The sequence below is a fragment of the Lycorma delicatula genome, chromosome 2, assembly GCF_047948215.1.
Source record: "Lycorma delicatula isolate Av1 chromosome 2, ASM4794821v1, whole genome shotgun sequence".
In the NCBI taxonomy this organism is placed as follows: Eukaryota; Metazoa; Arthropoda; class Insecta; order Hemiptera; family Fulgoridae; genus Lycorma; species Lycorma delicatula.
Genome location: NC_134456.1, coordinates 107,454,757 through 107,480,009, shown reverse-complemented (window position 1 = coordinate 107,480,009; position 25,253 = coordinate 107,454,757). Strand labels below are relative to the sequence as shown.

At 29.6% G+C, this 25,253-nt stretch overlaps 1 protein-coding gene across 1 annotated transcript in view; it reads right to left on the bottom strand.

Annotated features, from left to right (window-relative positions):
- SMC2 (structural maintenance of chromosomes 2) overlaps positions 1-25,253 on the bottom strand; it is a 68,094-nt gene that overhangs the window by 5,743 nt on the left and 37,098 nt on the right. The window contains exons 7-16 of the mRNA XM_075355956.1: positions 23,798-23,947; positions 21,852-22,041; positions 18,811-18,986; positions 15,801-15,919; positions 15,510-15,648; positions 11,654-11,800; positions 8,905-9,708; positions 5,041-5,235; positions 2,126-2,326; positions 298-513 (exon numbers count right to left, since the gene is read on the bottom strand). Coding sequence (XP_075212071.1) covers positions 298-513; positions 2,126-2,326; positions 5,041-5,235; positions 8,905-9,708; positions 11,654-11,800; positions 15,510-15,648; positions 15,801-15,919; positions 18,811-18,986; positions 21,852-22,041; positions 23,798-23,947 — 2,337 coding nt within the window. The remainder of the gene's footprint in view (positions 1-297; positions 514-2,125; positions 2,327-5,040; positions 5,236-8,904; positions 9,709-11,653; positions 11,801-15,509; positions 15,649-15,800; positions 15,920-18,810; positions 18,987-21,851; positions 22,042-23,797; positions 23,948-25,253) is intronic.

Here is a 25,253-nt window from a genome sequence, read left to right as displayed (position 1 = left end):
AAGGTAATTTAGTACAGTAGGAACCATCTCATATAATACTATTCACTCATCAAGGGTTACGTCACCTATGGTTAGTTGACTTGGTAAGGAAAAAAGTAGAAGGTTAAAAGTGAAGGAAACAAATATGCTGTAATTGAATTAGTACAGAACAGAAAGGGGCAGAAAAAGCCGATCACATCATGCATTTTGGAATTATTGGTTTTACAAATGAATAGTAAAGGGGACATTCAATTTGCTATAACCGATCTTCATGGAAATATTAGAGAATTATATCTATATAGATGCACACATTCGTACCTCAAGTCCATCCAGCAAATCTTTTCCATCAGGAGGTTTAAGCATAGCCTGTGCTCCAGGAAGTAGAGAACTGAAAATAGAACCAAAATCTTTATTTACTTTTTCCCAAGCTGCCCTAAGTGCATCCTTTTTCTTCTCATCCAACTGTTTAATGACAGCTACTATTTTAGCTTTATCATTTTCAACGATCGTTTTCTTTCTAATCATTTCATTGTACTGAAAAAAAAATATACACCATTAATGACATTTTGAAAAATAATGGACTCATCCTACTGTTTATAATTAACACTACTTCGTTTAGAAGTGGTGTTTGGGAATATGTAATAAAATATTTATCGACAGAGCCAAAGAAGAATATGAAAGTATTGAGATATGCCTACAATGATATTAATAAAACACAATATTTTTCTAACAGGAGTAATTATGCACAGGTGCTTATGTCCAGAAGAAAAAATAACTAATGATATATGGTAAAACAAATTTTACGTATGTATATGATTATTCAACTCACATGAACAAAAAGGAATCTATGTAATATTTATCTGATTTGGTTTTAGTTTTCTGTGGTGTTTTGACTTTCAAAAAGTAATATTTGACTGCACAAAATTTTCTTTCATCCAATTTTCACAAATCACAACATCTGATCAACTTGATGGCTGCGAATAACATAATTATGAACGTATCTGTCTGACTGAAATTGGTGTATGTTTCTAGTATAAATACTAAAAATTAAGAATGATATCTCAACAATGTACAATTCATCACTTGAACTGGCCTCGAGTTATCAGACACCCCCTCATGTTTTTTTTTTTTAATCTATAACTTAAATGCTTATTACAAAAGTAAGAAATCATGCGCTTATAAGTTTACTGTTAGTGTGAATTATTAATGAATTCATTCAACAATAACATATCATTTTGTAAAAATGTCTTGAAACTGATCAAATGTAAAAAAAAAATGACTAAAAACAGATGGGATAAAACAACTCATACATTTTTTGCACTACTAGAGAGGAAAAGAGATTGAAGAAGCTGATATGTGCAAATTAATGAATTAATAATTTTATACAATCTATTACAAGAAAATTATTTCAACTATTTTTTAGTTAATTGTAAATTTAAAACTAAATTTTAGGTTTATTAATTTTATAATGTTTGTTTTTTGACAAATTAAAATTTTTTAATATACAGGTAACAGAAATAAATAATTTTATTACTAAATCATTCATTATGCATAAACGCAACTGACACACCCTAATCTTGTTTGTTATAGAACTGCAGTAACCATGATATGAAACCAGTATGTAGTTTATTGTAAAGTAATTTCAGAAATCATAATACTTTCTAGCTATTTATAGTGTTTATCAGAAAACAAAAACCCTATATTCATAAATACAAAATACAAAAAAAAAAAACAATTTATTTGGTGAAGTAATTTCCTGTTACACCTTTAGATGAAATATAAGAGGGATTGTTGTATGTTTAAGAACCATAAATTTTACATTTTTTTCAAAGACAGAAAATATAGAACCAATAAGGATTTACTCCTAGAATGATGTGAGATGCTTCATGATTGAAAAAATATTTTTTTGTATATTGAAATCCTCGTTAAAGATTTTTATTCAGAAGTCCTCTTTACACCTTTATATAAATATACAACAGAAATAAAGGTTGAAATGGTATAAAAAATATTTCTAATCTGAAGTGTACAGGGCAAGATCTGTTGTTCCTTAAATTCTAAATTTAAAAGACATTATTGACTGTGAATACAGTAGTTAATGTTTTTCAAGTAATTTAAACATAGCGGCCAAAAAAAAAAATCAATATACCTCTTCTTCTTCTTTTCCAAGAAGATTCATAGCACGTGTGTTGACTGTACGACTGAGTTTTTCTTTGGTTTCTTCAAGTACTTTTAGTTTACGTCCGGCCTCTTTAGGATCATGTTCTTTAAAGTCATACATACCATTTGGTTCACCAAAGAATTGTCTATCTGATTTTATCCATTCATATCGACTTTCCATATCAACCAGCTGGAAAAAGTACAAAAATTAAATGAATTTTTAAGATATTCAATAATTCATCTTAAATTTAAGACGAACGATTCAAACATTGAATCAGGGTGTATTTTGTTGTAATTTATGGAGTAAAATTAAGGGATTTATCTAATAAATGGAATATCTGATTAGCTGACTTTTATCTGGTACTTGTGTCAGCTATTGGTGGCCTTACTGTACATCAAGATCATGAATCGAACCATCTTCACCCAATCATGCCGAGGTTACTCCAGTCAAATATTAGCATGCTTTGCAAGGATGAAGTCCGACTGTGACTGGTACTTTCCAAATTTGTTTAATAAATTTAAAAAACCAACTGGATTATTACAAAAATTCATCCAAAATTTTCTCTTTAAACCTTTAAAAAATAATTTACATGGAAAAGAATAAGTTATATAAAGAATACAAGTTGTTATAGGAGGTAATATTTAATAAAACATTTGTTCCAATATCCTGTTAAACCAATTTAGAGAACAAAAAAATTAACTGCTCACTCCTGATTATTTGTGCAGTCCAAACTTTTATAAATCCAGTACAATTTTTTAAATGAAAGCTACATGAGGGGCACATAACTAGCTGTCCTCATCCTATTAATTTTCCATTCAATCACCCATTATGGGAAAAAGTGTATATATATATATTGTAATGGGATTTTGACCCATTGAGCCCGCAAAGATTTTATTTTATTTTTTGTTATTATTATTTTTATTAATTTCTTCTCTTATTTTAATTAACATTATTATGCCTTTTATAAGTTAATAAATCAGATTTTTCATTTTACTAATTTAGCACAAAAATGAAAATCTGATATGATAATTTTATTGTTTAATTCAATACATAAACGAATAAACATCATAAATTCTTAAGTTGTTTTTCTACTTTTAAATTAGATAACTGAACTCATGTTTATAGTTGATCAAAGTAATAATGGCGATACAATTTTAAATTAAAATTTTGAAATAAAGTTTTTTATAATTATTTCATTTAAAAAAAAAGAAAGAAAAGAGAATCTATTGACACTATGAAGGCGATACATTAGATTTTGATGTATTTTTTTTTTGTCTCTACAGAGACAATACATTTTACATTTTTTCAATTCAAACTTAAGGGTTTTTATAAATTTTTAAATTAACAGTCATAATTTAATTTTTTTCTATTCAAAATTTATCTTCTAAATTACCCAAAGTTATAAAATAAAGTTACAAGACAGAAAAATAAAATTTGTCCCTGCAAATTAAATTTAACAGAGGTGTCCCATGAAGAAATATTTAAGAACTTATCTCTTGGACTAAAAAATTAAGTAATATGATGACAGTACAAATGATAATAAAAGCATAAAGTACAAATAATTAACTTTTTGGATATCTCTAGTTGTAAAAAGTAAGTATTTGCTGTTGCTTAGAACTTAAAAGTAATTTAATTGGTAAAATCTATATACTAAATTTACATGAATGTGTAGCTTAATTTGCTAGCATAAATTGATGTATGTTCATCATTATATGATGAAATTACTTTTAAAATGGTAAGGGTTTTCAGTAAATACTTTGTAAGATGTATTTCTTATTTAACAAAATAAAATAAAATTCTTTTATTGAAATAAAATAATTACAAAAACTTTTATTTCAAAATATTTAATATAAAATTATAAAGCCATTACTATAATCCTGTGTATATCTTTCTAATATAATAATACACTGCTGAATATGGATTCATTTCTAAAGGTGCTTGTAACATTAACTTTGATTAGCAATGTTTTCAACATCATAAGATTCTTTTAAATTAATTTAATTCTTTTTAAAACTTGCTTATACATGATCAAGAGCTTTACTTAATCCAAGAAAAGGCGCTAAGTAGATTTTTGTCCTTTCTATCGTAAGCATCTAGCACTTTAACAATAACATAAAAAAATTAAATATGATATCAACAATACAAGAACATGTGGTTTTAGAGAAGTTAATGTGAACAAAATGCTGCCACCTGCATGTCACTAAATATCTCCATTGGGGTGTAATTAAAAATATTCAGTTACTTTCTGAACAGACCTTGTACATTCATGTTACGAAGGGAAGGTTTTAAGATGTCGACCAAGGCCCTAGCTCCCTTGAAAGTTAAGATATTAAAAATATTCATAATTTCTTTGCCCTCAAGGAGGGTGAAGTTGTAAATTAAAGACACTGATTAAGGAAAAAATAGATTAATCATTTTACTTCATTATCATATTTCTGCCACCATGGCAAAGAAATATGTTATGAATTTTTCATCATCGAAGGTGTGTGTACTTTAGTTACTGTAGTTACTATATTCTGTCTTTTGTAATTTAGTTCCTTTTTCAGGTTTCTATTAACCCTGAATATTATAATTAATATTTATCAGTATTATTCTCACAACCAAGAGGATACCATACAGTACAGGGATACAGGGGATGGAGCCCTCTGGTAGATAGGAATGACAACTGAAGCAAGTTCTGTGGGTGTCCAGGATGCCGGTCCCTCTGGCAAATTGGGAATGGTGAGCAAAGCGAGCTCTTTGGCTCTGGGAATTGCCCGGGCTGACCTGAGCCCTGAGGGTCCGGTTCTGGCTAGATGGGCTGGCTAGTATATAAATATAAATTTAAAGATACCTACAGTGACAGTAAAAAGTTTTAACTGTTGTTAAAACTAACTTTTTTTTTTAAATTGAACAATTATTACCCTTTTCTTAGCATCTTCAGCATCACTTTTCATTTTTGTAATACTATGTTCAAGGGTAATACAAGCCAATTCAGCATCAGCCACTTCCTTTGCAATTTTTTCTTTTTTCTGAGTAGTTGTAATTATTTCATGATCATGTTTGCTAATTATAGCTTTTTGTGCTGCTATATCACTCTGCAATTCTTTTATTTCAATCTGCAACAAAAAAATAAATTATATAATAAATTCAATTAAGATAAACTAGAGATGATTTGAGGTGAATTTAGCTCTTACCATAGCAATCATCAGACTGTAAGGTATTTTCTGATGGGGTTGCATTTTCAAGCATCATTTTTAACTACAGTAATCAGTTGCGTTAAATGTTTTATATATATAAATTAAATAATAGTTTCTAATTTTATTGTTAATATTTCATTTCTTCTACCTAACACATCACAACTAGTTAAAGATATTACAGTTGCTTTTAAAGTATATTACCACCATTGGACTTACAGAGATTTGTTTAGTGCAATATAAAATGAGTAAAATTTACCCATTGTACATACAATGCTGGAGAAATTACAACACAGCAGATTACTTAAACAACAAATTAACTGTGATGAAAAAAAGTTAGCAAGTTGATTGATGCAAATCAGTAATTATGCTATGCTCATGGAATTCAACTTGGAGTAATCAGTGTGCTATATCAACAAAATCAAAAGCAGAAGAAACAAATTACTCTGGATTTAGAAATTTCTGATTCTGACTTCGAAGAGAGTGACAATAAGAAAATAATTATACAATTGTTAAAAGTACCTTATTTGGATTTGAAGAAGATAATAGTAATGAGGACAAAATAACTTACAAGGGATTGCTTCCTATAATTAAGAAAATTTGAAAAGCTGTATTTTTTTGTCTTCAGTCATTTGACTGGTTTGATGCACAGTTCTCTAAGATTCCCCCCTATCTAGTGCCAGTTGTTTCATTTCGGTATACCCGCTAAATTCTACATTTCTAACAATTTGTTTTACATATTCCAAACGTTGCCTGTTTGCACAATTTTTCCCTTTTACCTGTCCTTCCAATATTAAAGTGATTATTCCAGAGTGCCTTAATGTGTGGCCTTTAAGTCTGTCTCTTCTTTGAACTATATTTTTCCAAATGCTACTTTCTTCATCAATTTGCTGCAACACCTCTTCATCTGTCGCTTTATCTACCTAACTGATTTTTAACATTCTCCTATAGCACCACATTTCAAAAGTTTCTAATCTTTTCTTCTCAGGTACTCCTGAGAAGAAAAGAGGAAGTGAAACATCCAAGTTTCACTTCCATATAATGCTACGCTCCAAACATATACTTTCAAAAATGTTTTCCTAACATTTAAATTAATTTTTGATGTAAACAAATTATATTTCTGACTGAAGGCTTGTTTCGCCTGTGCTATTTGGCATTTTATATTGCTCCTGCTTTGCCCATCTTTAGTAATTCTACTTCCCAAATAACAAAATTCTTCTACTTCTATAATCTTTTCTCTTCCTATTTTTATATTCAGTGGTCAATCTTCATTACTTCTAATACATTTCATTACTTTCGTTTTGTTCTTGGTTATTTTTTTGCGGTAGTTTTTGCGTAGGACTTCATCCATGCCATTCATTGTTTCTTCTAAATCTTTTTTACTCTAAGCTAGAATTACTATATCATTAGCAAATTGTAGCATCTTTATCTTTTCACCTTGTACTGTTACTCCAGATATAAATTGTTCTTTAACATCATTAATTGCTAGTTCTATGAAAAGTAACGGGGATAGGGAACATCCTTAGGGAACTCCCTTTTTAATTATGGCTTCTTTCCTATGTTCTTCAATTATTACTGTTGCTGTTTGGTTCCTGTAAATGTTAGCAATTGTTCTTCTATCTCTGTACTTGAACCCTAATTTTTTTAAAATGCTGAACATTTATTCCAGTCTACATTATCGAATGCCTTTTCTAGGTCTATAAATGCCAAGTAAGTTGATTTTTCTTTAATCTTCTTCTACTACTAATCTGAACGCTAAAATTGCTTCCCTTATCCCTATACTTTTCCTGAAACCAAATTGGTCTTCTTATAACACTTCTTCTACTCTCCTCTCAATTCTTCTGCACAGAATTCTAGTTAAGATTTTTGATGCACGACTAGTTAAGCAAATTGTTCTGTATTCTTCACATTTATCTGGTCCTGCTTTCTTTGGTATTATGACTATAACACTCTTTTTGAAGTCTGACAGAACTTCCCTTTTTTCATAAATATTACCAGTTTGTATAATCTATCTATCAATTCCTCACATGCACTGCACAGTAATTCCGCAGGTATTCCGTCTATTCCAGGAGCCTTTCTGCCATTCAAATCTTTTAATGCTCTCTTAAATTTATATCTGAGTATTGTTTCTCCCCTTTCATTCTCTTTGATTTCCTCTTCTTCCTCTATAACACCATTTTCTAATTCATTTCCTCCAAATAACTCTTCAATATACTCCACCCACCTACCAACCTTTCCTTTTGTATTATAAATCGGTGTACCCTCTTTGTTAGACACATTATTAGATTTTAATTTATGTACCACAAAATTTTCCTTAAATTTCCTGTATGCTCCGTCTATATTACCAATGTTCATTCTGTCGATAGTTCCTTTTACTTTCTTCATCACTAGAGCATTCTTATATTTTCTAGGTTCATCCATCAGCTGCAATATATCCTCTGACACCCAAGGTTTTCTACCAGTTTTCTTTGTTCCGCCTAAGTTTGCTTCTATTGATTTAAGAATTTCCTTTTTAACATTATCCAATTCTTCTTCTACATTTACTACTACCTGTCTTTTTTACTCAGACCTCTTGCGATGTCCTCCTCAAAATTCTTCTTTACCACCTCTTTCTCAAGCTTCTCTAAATTCCGCCATCTGACACCTTTTCTTCAGATTTTAAAACCCCAATCTACATTTCGTTATCACTAAATTATGGTCGCTATCAATGTCTGCTCCAAGAAAGCTTTGCGATCCATGAGATGATTTCTAAATCTTTGCTTAACCATGATGTAATCTATCTGATACCTTGCAGTATCACCTGGCTTTTTCCATGTGCATATTCTTCTATTATGATTTGAGAACAGGGTGTTGGCAATTACTAAATTATATTTCGTGCAAAACTCTATAAGTCGACCCCCTCTTTCATTCCTTCTGCTCAGCCCATATTCACCCACAATATTTCTCTCCTTGCCTTTTCCAATGCTTGCATTTCAATCTCCAACTATTATTAAATAAGACAGTACAGAGAAAGAATCTGTGTTATAACTCGAACAATGAGATTAGTTTTATAGGGGGAATGTTGATAAACTTAATATATCTGTAAGTGATTAAAGTTTTAAGATAAAGATTAGTAGTATTAAAGAGTTTTTCTTTATTCAGACCAAAATTAATAAGTTATTGAAAAAATTCTCATTATAGACAACTTTTAAGTTTATTTTGGCAAAATAAAAATATCAGAACAACGATCAATTAACAACAACAACAACAACGATCAATTAAGCTCCAAGAACTACTGTAATTCGACACAATTTTAAAAATAAAATAAATTAAAACCTAATAAAGCAACAAAATATAAAATATTATATCCTGTAGTAGAATATAAATAATATTAATAATACTACCACATAATATAATTTACTTTACTGCCATTGAAATTCTAGTTCTTTTAAACAAGATTTGTTGAGATAAAGATAAAATAAGACATTAAAAATACGTATTATCCATGACAGTGAGATGTCGTATGACAATCTTATGACAGAAACATTACACATATACTAGTCCTTAAACATCCATGACTAAATAGAAAAAATTTTATGTAAAATATTTTACCTTAATGTTTGATAATTCTTCAGCAATATCACTACTCTCTTGTTTTAATTCATCTAACTTCTTAGAAGCATCAACAATTTGTTCTTGGCCATTGGTTATACTATTCTGTAATTCAGCTACCTCAAGATTTAAATTTTCACATTCTTGTTCACGTTCTTTCCATTGTTTTCTACTTGTTTCAGCCTTTTTCTTAATTCTATTCATCTCAGCTTCTGCAGTTTTTAATTCTTTATCGCGAATTGCCTTAGCATTTTTCACTTTACCTTCTAACTCATTTACTTTTTTCAAATTTTCTTTTTCCTTTAATGAACACTGATCAATTTTTTGTTTAAGATCAATAATATTTTGTTTTAAACTATCGACTTCTTGTTGATACTGATGATGGGCAGTCTGTTGTAATCTTTCACGTATCATTTCTAATTCATGCTGTCTAAGTTCAAGTCTTTGTTTTAAATCTGAATAATTGCTAGCGATTCTAGATAAACTTTGAATTTCACTATTTACACGTCTTAATTTCTCTTCAGTATGTTCTAACTCTGTCTGCATTTTGCACAGTTCACTAACAACATTTAATATTGAACTAGTTCTCAATTGTGCACCACCAGATAATGTACCCATTGGATCGATAACATCTCCATCTAATGTTATACATCTTCTCATAATACGTTTATCAAATGCTACCTTCATGCCAGAATCCATATCTGTGCAAACAAACAATTGACCAAATAGCCACTGCATAGCAGGTTGTAGCTGATTATCATATTCTATCAATGACAAAGCTGGGAATATATTATCACTACCTACCTGTAAAATAAAAAAAATATATATATATATTAGCTAACTCTTGATTATGGAAATAAGAAAAAGAAGGTGAGAATACCTTCAGGCTGATGGGGAAAGGACATTTTAAAAACATGTCATCATGGTTATCCAATCAAGATTTTGACAGAGTTTTCTTTAAGAACAAAATTTACTATTTAAATATGTAATAGACATTAGGTTTGTATCCATATAACTTTTTTAATGATTCTGATACAAAGTTTTATTACTGATACACATGCCAAGGGGCTGACTGTATTATTAATTTTCTTTATTAGTTAGAAATAAAAAAGTTATATAACTATCATTACATACCAATAGCTCAAATTGTAAATTATTGATAGCTACCATTGTTAAAATCCATTTTCTTACACATATGTATTTCAGTACTTGGATTTTAGTACAAAGGAAGTAAAGGTTTTTTTTCACTATGAGTTTCTATCTACAGGGCAGACAGTCAACCACCACTACTAATTAGAAGTCATCAGATATCTCCATGAAAATGTGAGGAAGAAAACTTTAATGTGACAACTAGGTTCTTTTTTGTAATAATATACCAGTCTATGTGTTGCTACTAACATATGAATTTTTTACAAAGAAATTCACTCACTGTCATCCCTAACTCTTTACTCACCCAACTTAGCACCTGCTGAGTTTTTTATTTCCAAAATTAAAATTTCTGTTATAAGGACACAGATTCAAGAAAATAGTTCATAAAAAAAAAAACTTGCAGAACATTTTGAAAGGTATTCTGATAACTGCATTCTGGAGCTGATTCTTGGGAATATGTGTAAAACAGGAAGGAAAGTATTTTGAATGAGATTAATTTTAAATATCAAATAACTCCTTTTTATTTTTTAGAAAAAGTTCAGTTTTTTAATAAACCTCATTTTATAAAAAAAATCTTAGATAAGTATCTATATTTCTTTAGACTTAGGGATGACACTGAGAGTGCATTTTTTAACTAAAACTTAGTGAAAAGAATTTATCTTTTCATGGAAAAAATAAAAATAAATCCCTTTGTCCTAGATATATGTAATGGATATATCCCTCAGTGCGCTAACCCAGTAAGATGGTCCTCAATCTCTTAGTAGATCTATTCTCTGTGTACTCTTTAAAAAAAAAACACCAAACAGCATAAATGCAATTAACGCTTAAGAAATACAACATCGTAAATGTCTTTTTTAAAATATTATAACCACAAATAACTGTTTTTAAATAAACAAACAATTGTCTGCATGATCATGATTAATGAACTCCTGGTATGTTGAAATTCTACTAGCAGGAATGCAAGTTAGTATTCAAAAATGAGTTCTCTTTTGTGACAAATAATAATGACTGGTTTATTAAAAATAAATAACATTGTTTGAAATAAACTAACATGAATTTTTTAAATATTACAAAATAAAATTAAGGTATTTCAGTGTAGGTAATTACTAAATCATTATAATTACAATTTTATAATTATTAGAAACTTGATTTTTCTAAAATTAGTTTTCCATAATAAATAGTTAAAAATTTTACACTGTTTTTACATAATTTTTTTTAACCAAATTAAAAAAAAACATTTCTTTCATATGGGACCATAATCTTAAGGAGTTTGTATTTTTATAAAAAAAAAGAAGGATTTTAGGTTTAAAAAATAATCTTTTCTTGACCCAACACAATCGTTGAAAATATATTACACAAACCATTTCAAAATGTTAATAACATACTTACCTATGCCAGGCATAGCTATATGTGTCAGGGTGATATACATTTAGATAATGATAAGTTTCATTAAAATATATTCAATTGTTGATTTTTTTAAACAGAGATAGGAATGTACAGATTAAATAATTAAAATCTCATCTACAGCATAAGAACTAATTTTACAACAAAAAATCTGCAATTTATACAAGAAGACAGAAAATTTTAATCATGTACATACCAATTGTGCAGCTAAATTTACAATTCTATTATCCATTTTGTTACTAGCAATTTTATTTAAAGGAATAAATGTTGTACGTGATTCCAGCTGACCGTACTTAATAAGTTTTCTGCTTACATCATCATTAGCAACAACCACATTATATAACTGAAATACAATAATACAAAATTAAAATTTTACAATTTACAGATGTAAAAACTGTTATTCCAATAAGAAATTTGCTTCAACTAGCAAAATACTAATATAAAAATGGAAAGACAAAAAAACATTCACACACACTATCATTAATTCCAAAAGTAAGTAGATACAATTTGTATTTTGTATTACGCCATTATAACATTAATAATTCATTCTTTTTTAATATTTGTTGTGGAATATATACAAATAATAAGTATGTGTATGTGAATATTTGTTGTGGAGTTTTATGGAGTTGACCTGCTATGTCAATGTGCAGTAATTGAATTTTTAATAGCACAAAAAGTGAACACTACTGAAATTTGTCATCGCCATCTTCTAAAAGCCATTCATAGTGATAAAACTGTTGTTATAAAAGTACTGTGAGTACGTGGCGAATAACAATTTGTGCATCAGAAGCTGTTAAAGTGAATATCAAGAATCAACCTTGCAATGGTCAACCAGTTTATGTGACTGATAAAAGGATGAAAAGGAGGTAAATGAATCAATTCAAAATGACTGTCACATTGCCAACCTGATAGACATATCAAAAGAACATGTAGTATAAATTGTTGTGTAAATGAGTTACCATAAAATCTGTTTGTGGTGGTCACGCTATTTCACAAAAAAGATCAAACAATAATAAAAAGCATATTGTGAATAGATTCTGAAACATTAATGTGACTAGAGAAATGACTTCCTTTTCAATATTGATGCGAAACAAAATTTTGGTAAATCATTAAAACTCAGAAAAAACAGTTGAGTATGAAATAAAGTTCACCACAATCAAAATAAATTCAAAATGTAACCTTCTGCAAAAAAATTCTCTTTTGTGTTCTGGTATTCCAAACATGCACACATGTCTACCTTTAAGCTGGGTTGAATGTAAATTCTTGTGATACATATAGTTGTTAAAACTCCTTAAGAGATGTGAGTATCATGTTTGACAATCCATGGAGCCAATAAATCTGCAACATATAATGCTAAGCCACACAAACTGCATCCAACTGCTGAGGCTCTTGTGAAATTGAAATTTGAACCTATTCCATACCTTCCACACTCACTCTATTCATTGTCCTGTGATCTTCACTTCTTTTGACAATTAAATAGATACACCAAAGGGTATTCATTTCAACATGCATCTGAACTGAAGGAAAGAGTAAAGTCGTGGATCAAAGAAAGACCACCAACATTCTTCATTGACAGAATGGGACAACTGGTTCATAGTTAAAAAATATATAGCTGAAAATAATGACTAAATGGAAAGTTAAATGCAAGTTTTTGTAGCAAATAAAATATACTTTCATCCCATTATTCGTTTCATCTGACTAACTCTTTCATTTGCAAAACATGAGCAACTGCAGATTACATTTCAGCCACCCCTTGTAATTTTTTAATATTGATATAAATATTATAAAAATGTTTGATAAACTGTGCAAAGTCAAGAGCTGGTGCTCATATTACACTGTTGAGATCATTCTTAGTTTTCCGCACCTCTGTCAACAGCTTACACCAGGTTTCAGTCAGATATATTCATAATTCTGTAGAAAACTATACAGTTTTGCCTAAAAGCCAAACTGAATAAATATCTTAGCAAATCAGTTCCACTGACTAGAAAATTTACAAGTGGTTTGGTTATTTTCGGAGGGGTAAAAGAACACAAACAATGCTGAATGTTCCAGAGATCCTGTTAGTTTTACAACTGCAGAGGATATTGAAAATACCCATTCACTGATAACAATTAAAGGATTGAAAATGCACAAGAGATTGTTAAGACAACTGGCATCTCAAATGAACAGGGCATCATATTTTAAATGAATATTTATAAATATAAAAACTGTCTGGAAGATGGTATTTACTAAAAAATCAATGAAAAGTATGAAAAAGTAAACATTTCTAAATACAGATTGATATCTTGTTTCAGCATAATTAAGAGAAATCTTTGTATTGTTACATACGAGTTGATGAAACTTGGATACAACACTACCAATACTACTTGTATTACTGTACAAGACTACACTTCACTTACAGTCATGCATATCATTCTCATTCCTCTCCTGAAGTGATACCTTATGATGGTCCTGCGGTCTAAACAGAAAAAGAAAAGGATGTTTATTATGTTAAAAGGTATGTTTAAAGAAAACACTACCAACCTGAAGCTGAAGATCAGTTAAAATAGTGGGTTGTAGTTGGGGAACTTGCTACAAAGAAGGTAAAAACTGTTCAATCAGCAGGAAAGGTGATGGCCACTGTCTTTTTGGATGGTCATCTTCATTGACATTCTGGAGAATGATCAAACAATAACTGGGTACGTAATATTATGGATCTTTGCTTGATCATAAAAGTGAGAAAAAAAAATGGTGGCGCATTGGGATGTAGAAGAATTTCTTCTACTGTTGAAGACAAACATCATGTAAAATGTAGTGGACATGGTCTATCGAGAGGTTTGCGATGTCAGCAAAGCTCATATACCTTTGGTTGGAAATCATTTAATACAGCATTGAGGATTTTTCTTTAGATTTTGTTGATCATAGCGGTTTTTGGGCAACCCAAGTATTCACCATATTGCATTGATTTACAACCATGATTAAATCCAACAGCCCATTTTTTAAAAGTTGAAAATAAAGGGGAAGTTAATATCTAAATATTTTAAAATGTACATCAGGGTTAAAACTACAATTTTTCGGAAAATGTCAAGACTTGTTTATATACTTCATTGCCATAAAAAATCTATAAAATGCATGTGACAAACTTCAGAGCACACCTTCTAGAGGATTATATTTGACAAATATTGTAGTTATTTGGTTATATATGCACTGTCTCTTTAAGCCAAGAACAATGAATAAATCTAGTAAAAAAGTCCCTTAATTTATATAAGTTTATTTTACACCTTGAATAATTAGGGCAATGCATTTAATATTCAAGAAAATTTCTTATTAGCCCAAGGAAAAAAATATTATGAATGTTCTATTTTTATAAATATTGTAAGCAGAATTTTAACTTATAATGTACTACTGTTCAGAACTTAACTTTATAATTGCTATAACTCCATCCCAGACCATGATGAAGAAACATGGTTATACAACTATCACAGCTTTGGCTAGCTGTTTTTTCTTTGACTAAAAATATCTATGGTGTCATATGTTTCCAATGGAAGCATGTTTCATCAACACTGAATACATGCATACCGACTCGTTTTCTCAATGATCAAATTCCCCTTAGTTGATGTAGAACGCTTTCTCAGTTTTTATAATGCTCTACTGACTATCAGACTGACAACCCCTTCAAAGAAATAATTGCCTAAAAAAAAAATATGAGCTGAATTTGTTTGGTAGTTCATCCATTCCATTACAATTTGTTTTTATCTTTCAATGAAACATTCACAAGTTGTTCCACTAAAATTTTGAGAGAAAAATATAGTAAAAAAGACTAACTAAGCAGGTCTAGGGGCAAGTTTTGTGTCACAGCGGATAATAAAGACAAGATGTAATGCTACTGCAATGACACAAAATAATTATTATCCCTAGTCAGACAAATACTAACACACCATTTCTTTAAGCGATCTGCCAACCAATTATTTTTAGTAAATTAAGTTGGTTATTTTAGCAGATAGACTAGATTAGAAATCTGCAGTAAAATAAACTAAAATAAAAAAAAATACAATACTCATCATTTAACTCACCCTTTCCCCAGCAGCAGTTTCAAGAGCGGTACAAAATCTGCGATCTTTCACTTTGAATAATTTACATACAAGTCCTTTAACTAATGAATGATTGAAATTAGGCTCTGGATCAATATAACGAAATGCCAGCCGATAATTTCTGTTAATAAGACAAATTATGATTTAATCTTAAAATTTGAATTTTTAATTTAATTTAATCAAGTTATCTTACTACGTATTAATAATAAAACAAAAATTTTAGTCACTTACTATAATAGTAAAGATAAATAGCCAAAAATTAAATAACTTTACCTGCTTTCAACATTAGAAATTTTATCTTGAAGCATCCTTATATTTATAGCAAAACTTCGTTTTTCTTCTGTAAGTTTTTCTATTTTTCCATCTTCATAATTAATATTAGATAACTCATTCTATCAAAGAAAAAGAGGAAAAATTACATTAAATACTTTAAACAGTCTTATGAAACTTGATAACACTAAAAAATTAAAAATTATATGATACTTCTTACTTTTAAATTTATATTACATGAAAATTGTTCTTCCAGATGATCTTTTAGTGTTCATTACACAGTTCTTTCTTCACTATAAATACTGTGGTTAATGGTGTCTTAAAAAAAGGTTAAGAAACATTGTTAATAAGAGGTCAACATTTAACAAGATAAATGTTTCTTCAAAGACACTCCCTATCAACTACATTTGAAATATACAAACAAGATACATTACTTATATCTATGAACTCCAATCCAGCTCCTGCAATACAAACTATGTATATATATGGACATAACTATTAATTATATGACAGCTTCTGCATAAGAAATATAAAACAAATTATTGACAAAATTAGGTAAATACACAAGGGTCAGTCAAATATAAATTGGACTTACTCGCATTATGAACAAGACTGGGTTGTGGGAGGAAGGTGATGGTGGAGACATGGAGGGAAATACATGCCAGCTGTCCCGACATGAATGTCTCTCTGATCAGTAGTGTCATGTCAAAGATTCCATCATTGGTTGTGTAACATTTATCAAGAAGTTTCTCATGTAAGACAGTAATCAAACCCTGTTTAATTTTGACTAGAGTGTGGGCACAGTTAGGAGATATATCACATGCCTGAGCTTACGACTGGACCAGCAAATTTGAACATCATGAATCTGTTGAAAAAGGATCACAATAAGCATTCAAGGACAAGTGTGATGGATGATATCATCAACTGATCTGTGACCCCCATCAAAGGCTTATGGTCAATGAAAGTGCTTTGGAAGTGGGAATCAATCATGAAAGTATTCAATCCATTACCAGAAAGCGTCTTGAGTTCTGCAAAGTCTGTGAAAGGTGGGTTTTACGATTTTTCACCCAAAATCACAACATACATGAAGAAAAATTGCAAAAATTCCTGAATCAATTTCAATGAAATAATTTTTTGTATTGAATAGTCACATGATGTAACATGGATTCATCACTACACTTCTTAGATAAAATTAGCAGTATAAAAAGGGCTTAGGTATGGAGAGCTTGTCCTGTAAAGATGAAAACTGGCAAAGTTTTTGCAACTGTCTATTGGAACTAGAAAGGCATGTTGCTCGTCGATTTTCTCCACAAGCATTGTAATACGAATGCTATGTAATATTGGACAAAGTGAAAGCCACCAACAGGAACAGGATTGACATTAGTCAATCGGAGATGTGACTCCCCTTCACGATGCCAGACCTCACATTTGCATTAGCACTTGGGATAAACTAGAAGAAATTTACTGGAGAATCAGATTTATCCCTATGCAATCTCTTTTGGTTTGGGCCATTGAAGGAGGCACTGGGAGGGCATTGATTCCAGAGTGACAATGAAGAAGAGAAGTCTGGATGCAATTAGCTCATGACATTTCAATTACTTTTTTTGTTTTTAATTACTTTATTAGACTAACTCTTTACAACTTCTACTTTTACTGCACTCAAGTAAAAGAAAGTTTTTTATAGTTAATTAAAAAATTTTCTTACAGTTAAAATATTATGCTTACGTTTATTTCTATTTAGCATTCAAATGTTTTTTGTTCCTTGCCGAGTAGCATTACAACTAATTTATTAAATGGATCCACAGCATCCTCATAAAAGTCTTTTATATAAAATTTTACATATTTTATATATACATATAAAAAATGTACATACATAATATTAATATTACATAATATAATATGTAATATCTTTTAAGTAGGTATTAAACAAAACAAGAGAATTAAAAGAATTTCCACCAGTAGAACATGTTCTGAAAGTCTGTTATATCCTCCTGAATACATCATGTTATAATATTATATATTTATATTATTATTTTTATATATTTTAATTAATTTTAGTTATTTTATATAAAAATTGTTTTCAAAGAATAAATCAAAATTTCTTAACCCATCAGATTGGTCTAGTGGTAAACTCACTGTTGCAAATCAGTTGATCTCAAAGTCAAGAGTTCTAAGGTTTGAATCCTAATAAATGAAATTGCTTTTATATGGATTAAGATACTAGATTGTGGATACCAGGATTCTTTGGTCGTTGGGTTTCAATTAACCACACGTCTCAGGAATGGTCGGCTTGAGTGTGTTCAAGACACACAGGTACATTCACACAGATCGATCATGAGTAGCTAATGACTTTAATTAGTGTAGCTATAAACAAACATATTAAAAAAAAATTTCTTATAACTACTTAAAAATATCTCTTTGTATTTAAATTAATACAAAGAATAGAACATAAAATTTATGTAAAATATTAGGCAACAAAATTTCAGCATTATTTCTTGAAATATACTAGTGCAAAAAAATTAATAATTTGTATATCTTGGCATTTTAATAAATATTACAATATCTTTATAAATATATAGTAATTATTTTACAACTTTCTTCTGGCAATATTTGGAAGGTGGACGGGTAAAATTAACTGCTGAAAATGCTGATCAACTAGATATTGCAGCCAATTACTAGAGAATAATTCTTGCCCAGACTGTTTACACAATTATCAGAAGTAATTAGTAGTTAGAACTTCATTATAGACGTATATATTAATCAAATTTTTTTGATCACAGCTTAACTTCAAATTGCAGTATAATATGTTGTCAGGAATTAAAATAAATTTATAGATATCAGTAACATAAAAACATGTTTTCTAGTTAGACAATGAGGTTAATATATTACCAACAAAAACAAATAAACCTTCTTAACACAACTAGACAAAGAAAAATAAATATAGTTTAATAATTGAATATGCTTTTAATTTATTATATTCTAAACTATAAATAATAAATATATACTTAAATACCTGTATATCATTAAATTCCTTTTCTTTGAAAGCTAACTGTTTTTGTTCCTTTGCAAAATCAACTTCAGTTTGTTTTAACTGTTTTTCTTTTGTTTTCAGTTCTCTCTCATTGTAATCTAATTGCATTGCACACTGTTTCTTTTCTGTCTGCATCTGAGCAACTTCTTGCTTTGCTTCTATATTAAAAAATAAAATAAAAATTAATAATACAAATAAGTTTTAATAACTTATTTTTAAATATTACTATTTTAGTTCTTCTTTTATAGTTATAAATGCTTCAATATGTGTAGATTCTACTTTATCTCAACCATGGAAAAAAAAGAGAAAATAAGTTAGCAACACAGTGAATATTTTTAATTAATTCTACTGCAAAATGCCCTTAAACACAATATTCATAACAATAATACTGATAAACATAATTTTTGTTTCCTAAAATGCGATACATGATTTTAATCTGTTTTGATACTGTAAACAAATATGAACTCAGAATTTTTCTGTCACCCACCATTTTTGAAAACTTTTTAAATTTTAATAAAAGAATTTTTTTTCAACGTATAGTCAGCATTTTAAGCTCCAATATTATATTTTGTTAGCTCATTTTTTATTGTTTAACTTTTTTAACATGATAATGTAAGCTATAAATAAACAATACTAGACAAAGAATTAAATCATATCTAGTCACATATTATGACATCATATCTAATACTGAAGAATAAGCCTTCATGAACAAGATTAATCATGTCTGTGCGGGTCAAAACATGTAGTTGAAAACACAGCTGTGTTGTTTTTATTAAGCACTGGATTTAGGAATGAATTAATTTTGTTCAGTCTTATTGCTGTCTTAAGTTTGTTAAAAGTGGAGTGTCATAATGCCTCAAAATTGTGTAAATGATGTGGATGCCTTTTGTTATGTATGTGGTGAGTTTACCATAAAATCAAATAGAAAAAACATTACACCTTTAATTAAAAAAGGATATCACTTGTACTTTCAGTGTAAAATTGGTAACCAGGTTAAGATGTGGGCTCCTCATATAGTAATTGTTCTGTATATTTAAGAGGATGGCTGAAAGGTACATGGAAGGCTTTGCCATTTGGTGTACCAATGGTTTGATGTGAACCAAACGATCATGCAACCAATTGCTTTTGTTTAACAAATGTGTCTGGAATTTCTAAAAGATGTAAACATACTGTAAAATATCCTTCATTGAAATCTGCCATCAGGCCTATACCTCACAGTGCAATTATTCCAGTTCCTGAGCCACCTGTGAATGCATGTTTTGAAAGCAGCAATGAAGAATCAGATTTAAGAAAAAATGATTTTGATTTTGAATAAAAATCAAGCTGAACTGTTAGCATCAAGACTGCAACGTTAGAATTTACTTTAAAAAAATACTAAAATTTCAGGCTTTCAAAGCTGACCAAAAGACCTTTCTCATTACTTCATCAATGAAAATAATTTGGTTAATTGCACAAATACTGATAAGCTTATGTTGCACTTAGGACAAGTTCATAAACCTGAGGACTGGCGCCTTTTCATAGATTCATCCTAGTATAGTTTAAAATTGGTTCTACTACATAACAGTAACAAATATCAAGGAAGAAACGAGACAACTTAACTCAAATGGGAAAAATATTATTCATGAGCCCTTAGTTGAACCCAAATAAATATTTTTACTCCCTCTTCATATCAAGCTAGGACTAATGAAAAATTTTGTAAAAGCAATGAAGCAGGATATTCCCGGATTTTTGTACATTAGGCAGAAATTTCTGAGTGAAAGTGAAGGAAAAATTAAAGAATGCATATTTGTTTGCTCTTAAATAAGAGAATTGGTTAAAGATGATGTATTTAACTCAATGTTAAATAATGTAGAAAGTGCAGAGCTTGTGCTTCGTATAAAGACGTTTGCAAAATTTTTCTCAACCAACGAAAATCTGACCACAATATTTTTAATTAACTTCTTACATCATATTGAGCTACGGAATGTAGTATGTCTTTGAAAATACATTTTCCCACTCACATCTGGATTTTTTCCCAGACAACCTCAGAAAGATAAGTCACCAACATGGTGAATGTTTCCAACAAGATATTTTGTGATGGAAAGCCACTTTAAAGGGAAACGGAATAATAACATGCTAGCCGATTACTGTTGGACATGAATTCAGGATGTGGCTAAGGCAATTTATAAAAGAAAAGCATCAGTAAAATCATTCTAACTCAGCCATGGCTCTACAAAATTATAAATTTCACAGATTTTAACTATATTTTCCCTTAATTTTTTTTTTTTGAGTGTAATTTATTTAAAACTAAGGGTGATAGAAAAATTGTATTTACAGATCTGTAATGCATGCTAGCTGCTGTATTCTGTTCTTCTATCGATATATCTATTTATATCTGTATTCTATTGAATGCTTATATAGAAGATATTGATGAAAAGAATCTGTTATTACTACCACTGATTGTTAAGATCCATGATATTAATCATGTTGCATTTTGTCAACAACAATATGACAATGTCATATGACACTATAATATTATATACCCATACATGATTGTTGTTTGGTTTAAAATCAGACACTCAGCGCTGCCTATGGGCAGCTTTAGTATTAAGAACATTCTGTTATACTAGTCAGTCGGAGTTGAACAGTGTTAGAGTAATCATGCACGCCAGTACGGCCTCTGCATCATAGTAATATAGTTAATATTGTTAACCTTACAAATATAGTATAGTTAGTTCTCAATCAGTGTGTAATTATTTTATTTATACTACAGTTCATTATTCTGCTATAACGTACAGCCCGTTACAACTGTCATGATGAAGAAATTATGAATGAAAATATGAGAGACTGCCTATGGAGAGGAGCATAAAAATGTGTGTGATGAGAGGACAATGGTAATCAATGAACTCATTCAAAAATTCAACAAATTAATCTTGATAAACATCAATTTATGATTTCTGAACTTTCAAATGAATTTCTATAAATTTACTTTAATGCAGCATAAATTTGCACATAAAAGAAGCAACAAAGGAAAAAATACCAACTCATTAACAAATCCTGAAATGTAGCATCTCCAGTATCATCAGATGCTATAAGACCAGCGCTAACAGCTTGATATCTTCTCTGAGCAGCAGCTAATGCTTCACTGTCTTCCTGATCAGCAGTTTTCAATTGTTCAAAAATATCTTTCATCTTATCAAGATGTTTTTGTTTGTCAGACAATGCATCTTGATCCTAAAAATATAAATAATATATAAACTATAGTTAGCCAGGCAGCTTCAAGAAATGCTACATAATTTATTATCTATTCAGAATAATAATAGATTGCATTAAATTAAACATATATGAATGAAGTATGTTTAATTTGTTCTTTCTAAGACACGTTTAATTACTACTTTTCTAATATTTATACAGCAAGATTGTAAATACAATGAAAGAAAAATTAAATTAAATTGAAGTTGTTACTTTGTTATAATAAAATATTACTCATTTTTTTTTTTTTAACTATATATGTAAATAAATGTATACAAAGAATACAGCCTGGAATAGCTTGTGGGAAGAATATAATACAACAGAACAAATCAGTTTTACAAGATATCTGAAAAAAGGTGTGTGTGTGATTCACGAATAAAAATAAAATTAATTAAATCTAACAAGTCTAACGTAAATTAAAATGTACAAAAAACTTTGAATTTTTTGCGTATCTTAGAATATTTCAATCTGAAACACTTTCTACTTGGCAAACATCTGAATCACATTTACTTTAACTCTATGCAGTTATTTTTTGATCATGTCAGGTTTTACAGATATTAGAACCTAAGTGTTCTAGATAATGAACTTTCCTATGTAAAGGTACTTTTAGCACAACACCAGAAGAATCTAGAAAAATCAGACTGTGACTTCTTGTTGACCAAGAAACAGGGTCACTTCTCCATCTCCAAACTTGTGAATTTTCTCCATGAACATTACACTGTGAATGCTGCATACTACTGCTAACTCTTGGACAAAGTGAAAGCCATCTACAGGAACAAAAGACATCATTAGCCAATTAGGGATTTAATTTTTCTTCACAATAATGCCATGCCTCATACAGCCATTAGGACTTGGGATAAATTGGGCAAAACTTACTGGGATACCTATAACATCTTAAACCATACATTCCAAATTTACCCTCCAGCTATTTCTTTTTGTTTGGGTTGATGGAGGCACTGGGAGCACATTGATTCCAGAATGACAACAAAGTAGAGCGAGTTTCTGCGCCATCAGCTCATGACATATCCTCAAACTTTTTATGAAGAAAGGATCAACAGGTTCCTCACACTTTCAAAGAATGTAAATAACTTCAGGGGGACTATGTAGAAAAGCAATAAATATGTTTTGTATTTTTATTTTATACTAATAAATGTTAAAAACAAAAGTCTGGTTTATATTTGACAGAAGTTTGTATATTAAACTTCAATGTGGAATGAATGATCAAATTTTTAGACTATGTATGCACAATTGTCTCAGATGCACCAAATTTTCTTTCAACATAAGAGTTAAGAGACTTTTTAAAATGTACAGTTCCTGTTTAATTAAAACAGTGTTGCTAAACTTTTTAGACAAACGATCAGGAGGAAATTAGAAAACTTTGACTAAAACAACTATTATTTTAGAAATAGAAATTATTTTGGGAAAAATTTAACGAGACAAAATCTTCATTTTTTAGAGCTTTAGAATTTTCATTAAGTACAGCCTCAGCCAAGATATGACTGTACCTGACCAACCCATTTATATAAACATCACCATGTCAAATTTTGAAGATTTCAAAATCAACCAATCCTGTTAACACAAACAGAAGTCAAAAAGCAAGGACTTAAACCTGCTTTTTTTAATTTGTTGTTATTTCAAGTCCAAAACTGATGATCTTTGATATACTGGTTCACTGTCATTAATTATTAATTGCAATAAATTAAAATTTACAACATAAAAAACAAAGAAAAATACTGACATCTTTTAAACTTTTCTCTAAATGTTTCTTCCTTCTTTCTTCAGCTGAAACATTATCTTTACTTGATTTCAATTTAGCAACTAACTTTGCTTGATTGCCTTCAACAATATTCAATTTTTTTTCAGTTTCAGCTAATATACCACCTTTCTCCTAAGAACATAACAAAAAGTAAATGTGTAAAAATTCAGAGTAAATAGATCTTTTACTACTATACATACAATCTTTTTTATCCAAATGTTTGTTTCATTGTCAACCAATGCTACATCAGATGTTGCATAAAGCTTAGGCAACATTGGAAAGCTGTATGAGTACCACATACAGCAAGATTGGTTTGGTTACAAGAGTTAACCAATCCAATCCAATATTAGTTGCAGAGAACATATAAAAATAAAAAAAATTACAAAAGGAATAAGAAAACTGACTGCCTCTAAGGGAGAAATAAAGAACTTTTTTGAGATAACATATAAAACCCACAGCTGCAAAATAATACTACAATTTTTTTCCATCTCTTATGATCACATAGCATCACTTTAGACAGTCCATTACCCAAGTCTTTTCAATGGGACTGTTTAGGCCTTGCAGTCCTCCTAGTACTTTTTCATATGTTCTGATTTCGTGCCCTTTCTGGTGTTGAAAATGTCCTTGATTTTTTTTGTATAATCATATCCTCTCTTTAGCGTCTTCTGGTGTAAAGCCAATTTCCTTCACATCCTCTTTTATTTCTCTGATCCATCTGCATCCTGCCTTGATGTTTTTCGAGTCAGGATTTTATTGCACCAGCTGTTTCAAAAATCTCAAATCTTGCATCCTCATGTGTCCAAAGAATCCTAGTCTCCTCTTATGCATGGTATCAGTGGTGGGTTCTAACTCTTTGTACCTGACTTTGTTGGGCACAATCCATCATTGCCTGACTTTCTGGTACTTTTTGTTGAAAAGTTTTTCCAATTCTTCTCTCAATTTTCTGGAGTCTGTCGTCTTTTGATTGTTCAGGTGGAAGTGTTTTTTGCTTCATTATGGCTTCTGGTTTTATAACTGTGTTGTAGTGTCTTATTTTTGTGTTTATGGATAGATATTTTTTACTGTAGGTGTGTATCAGGTTAATTCTTGTGCTTTAGCTAGTTTTTTCTTGTTTGAATTGAGGTTTTTGTTTTTCATTTAGGTTTTTTGTTATTTTTTCTCAGAAGTTTTTAAATTGGGTTACTGTACTTCATAGATTCTATTAAATAATTACCTAGAACAGAATATTGAGAGAGACATATCTTATCTTAATTTTTCATGAAAGTACTTTCACAGAATCCTACATCTTCAGTCATGATTGAAATAATTCTGTTATAACATAATAATGATTAAAAATAAAATACTAAACTTTCATATTAATTTACATGAATCTCTTGCAGTTTTTAATAGCAGCACTAGTGTAAATTAATATGAAGTTTTCATTATTTTAAAATCTTTA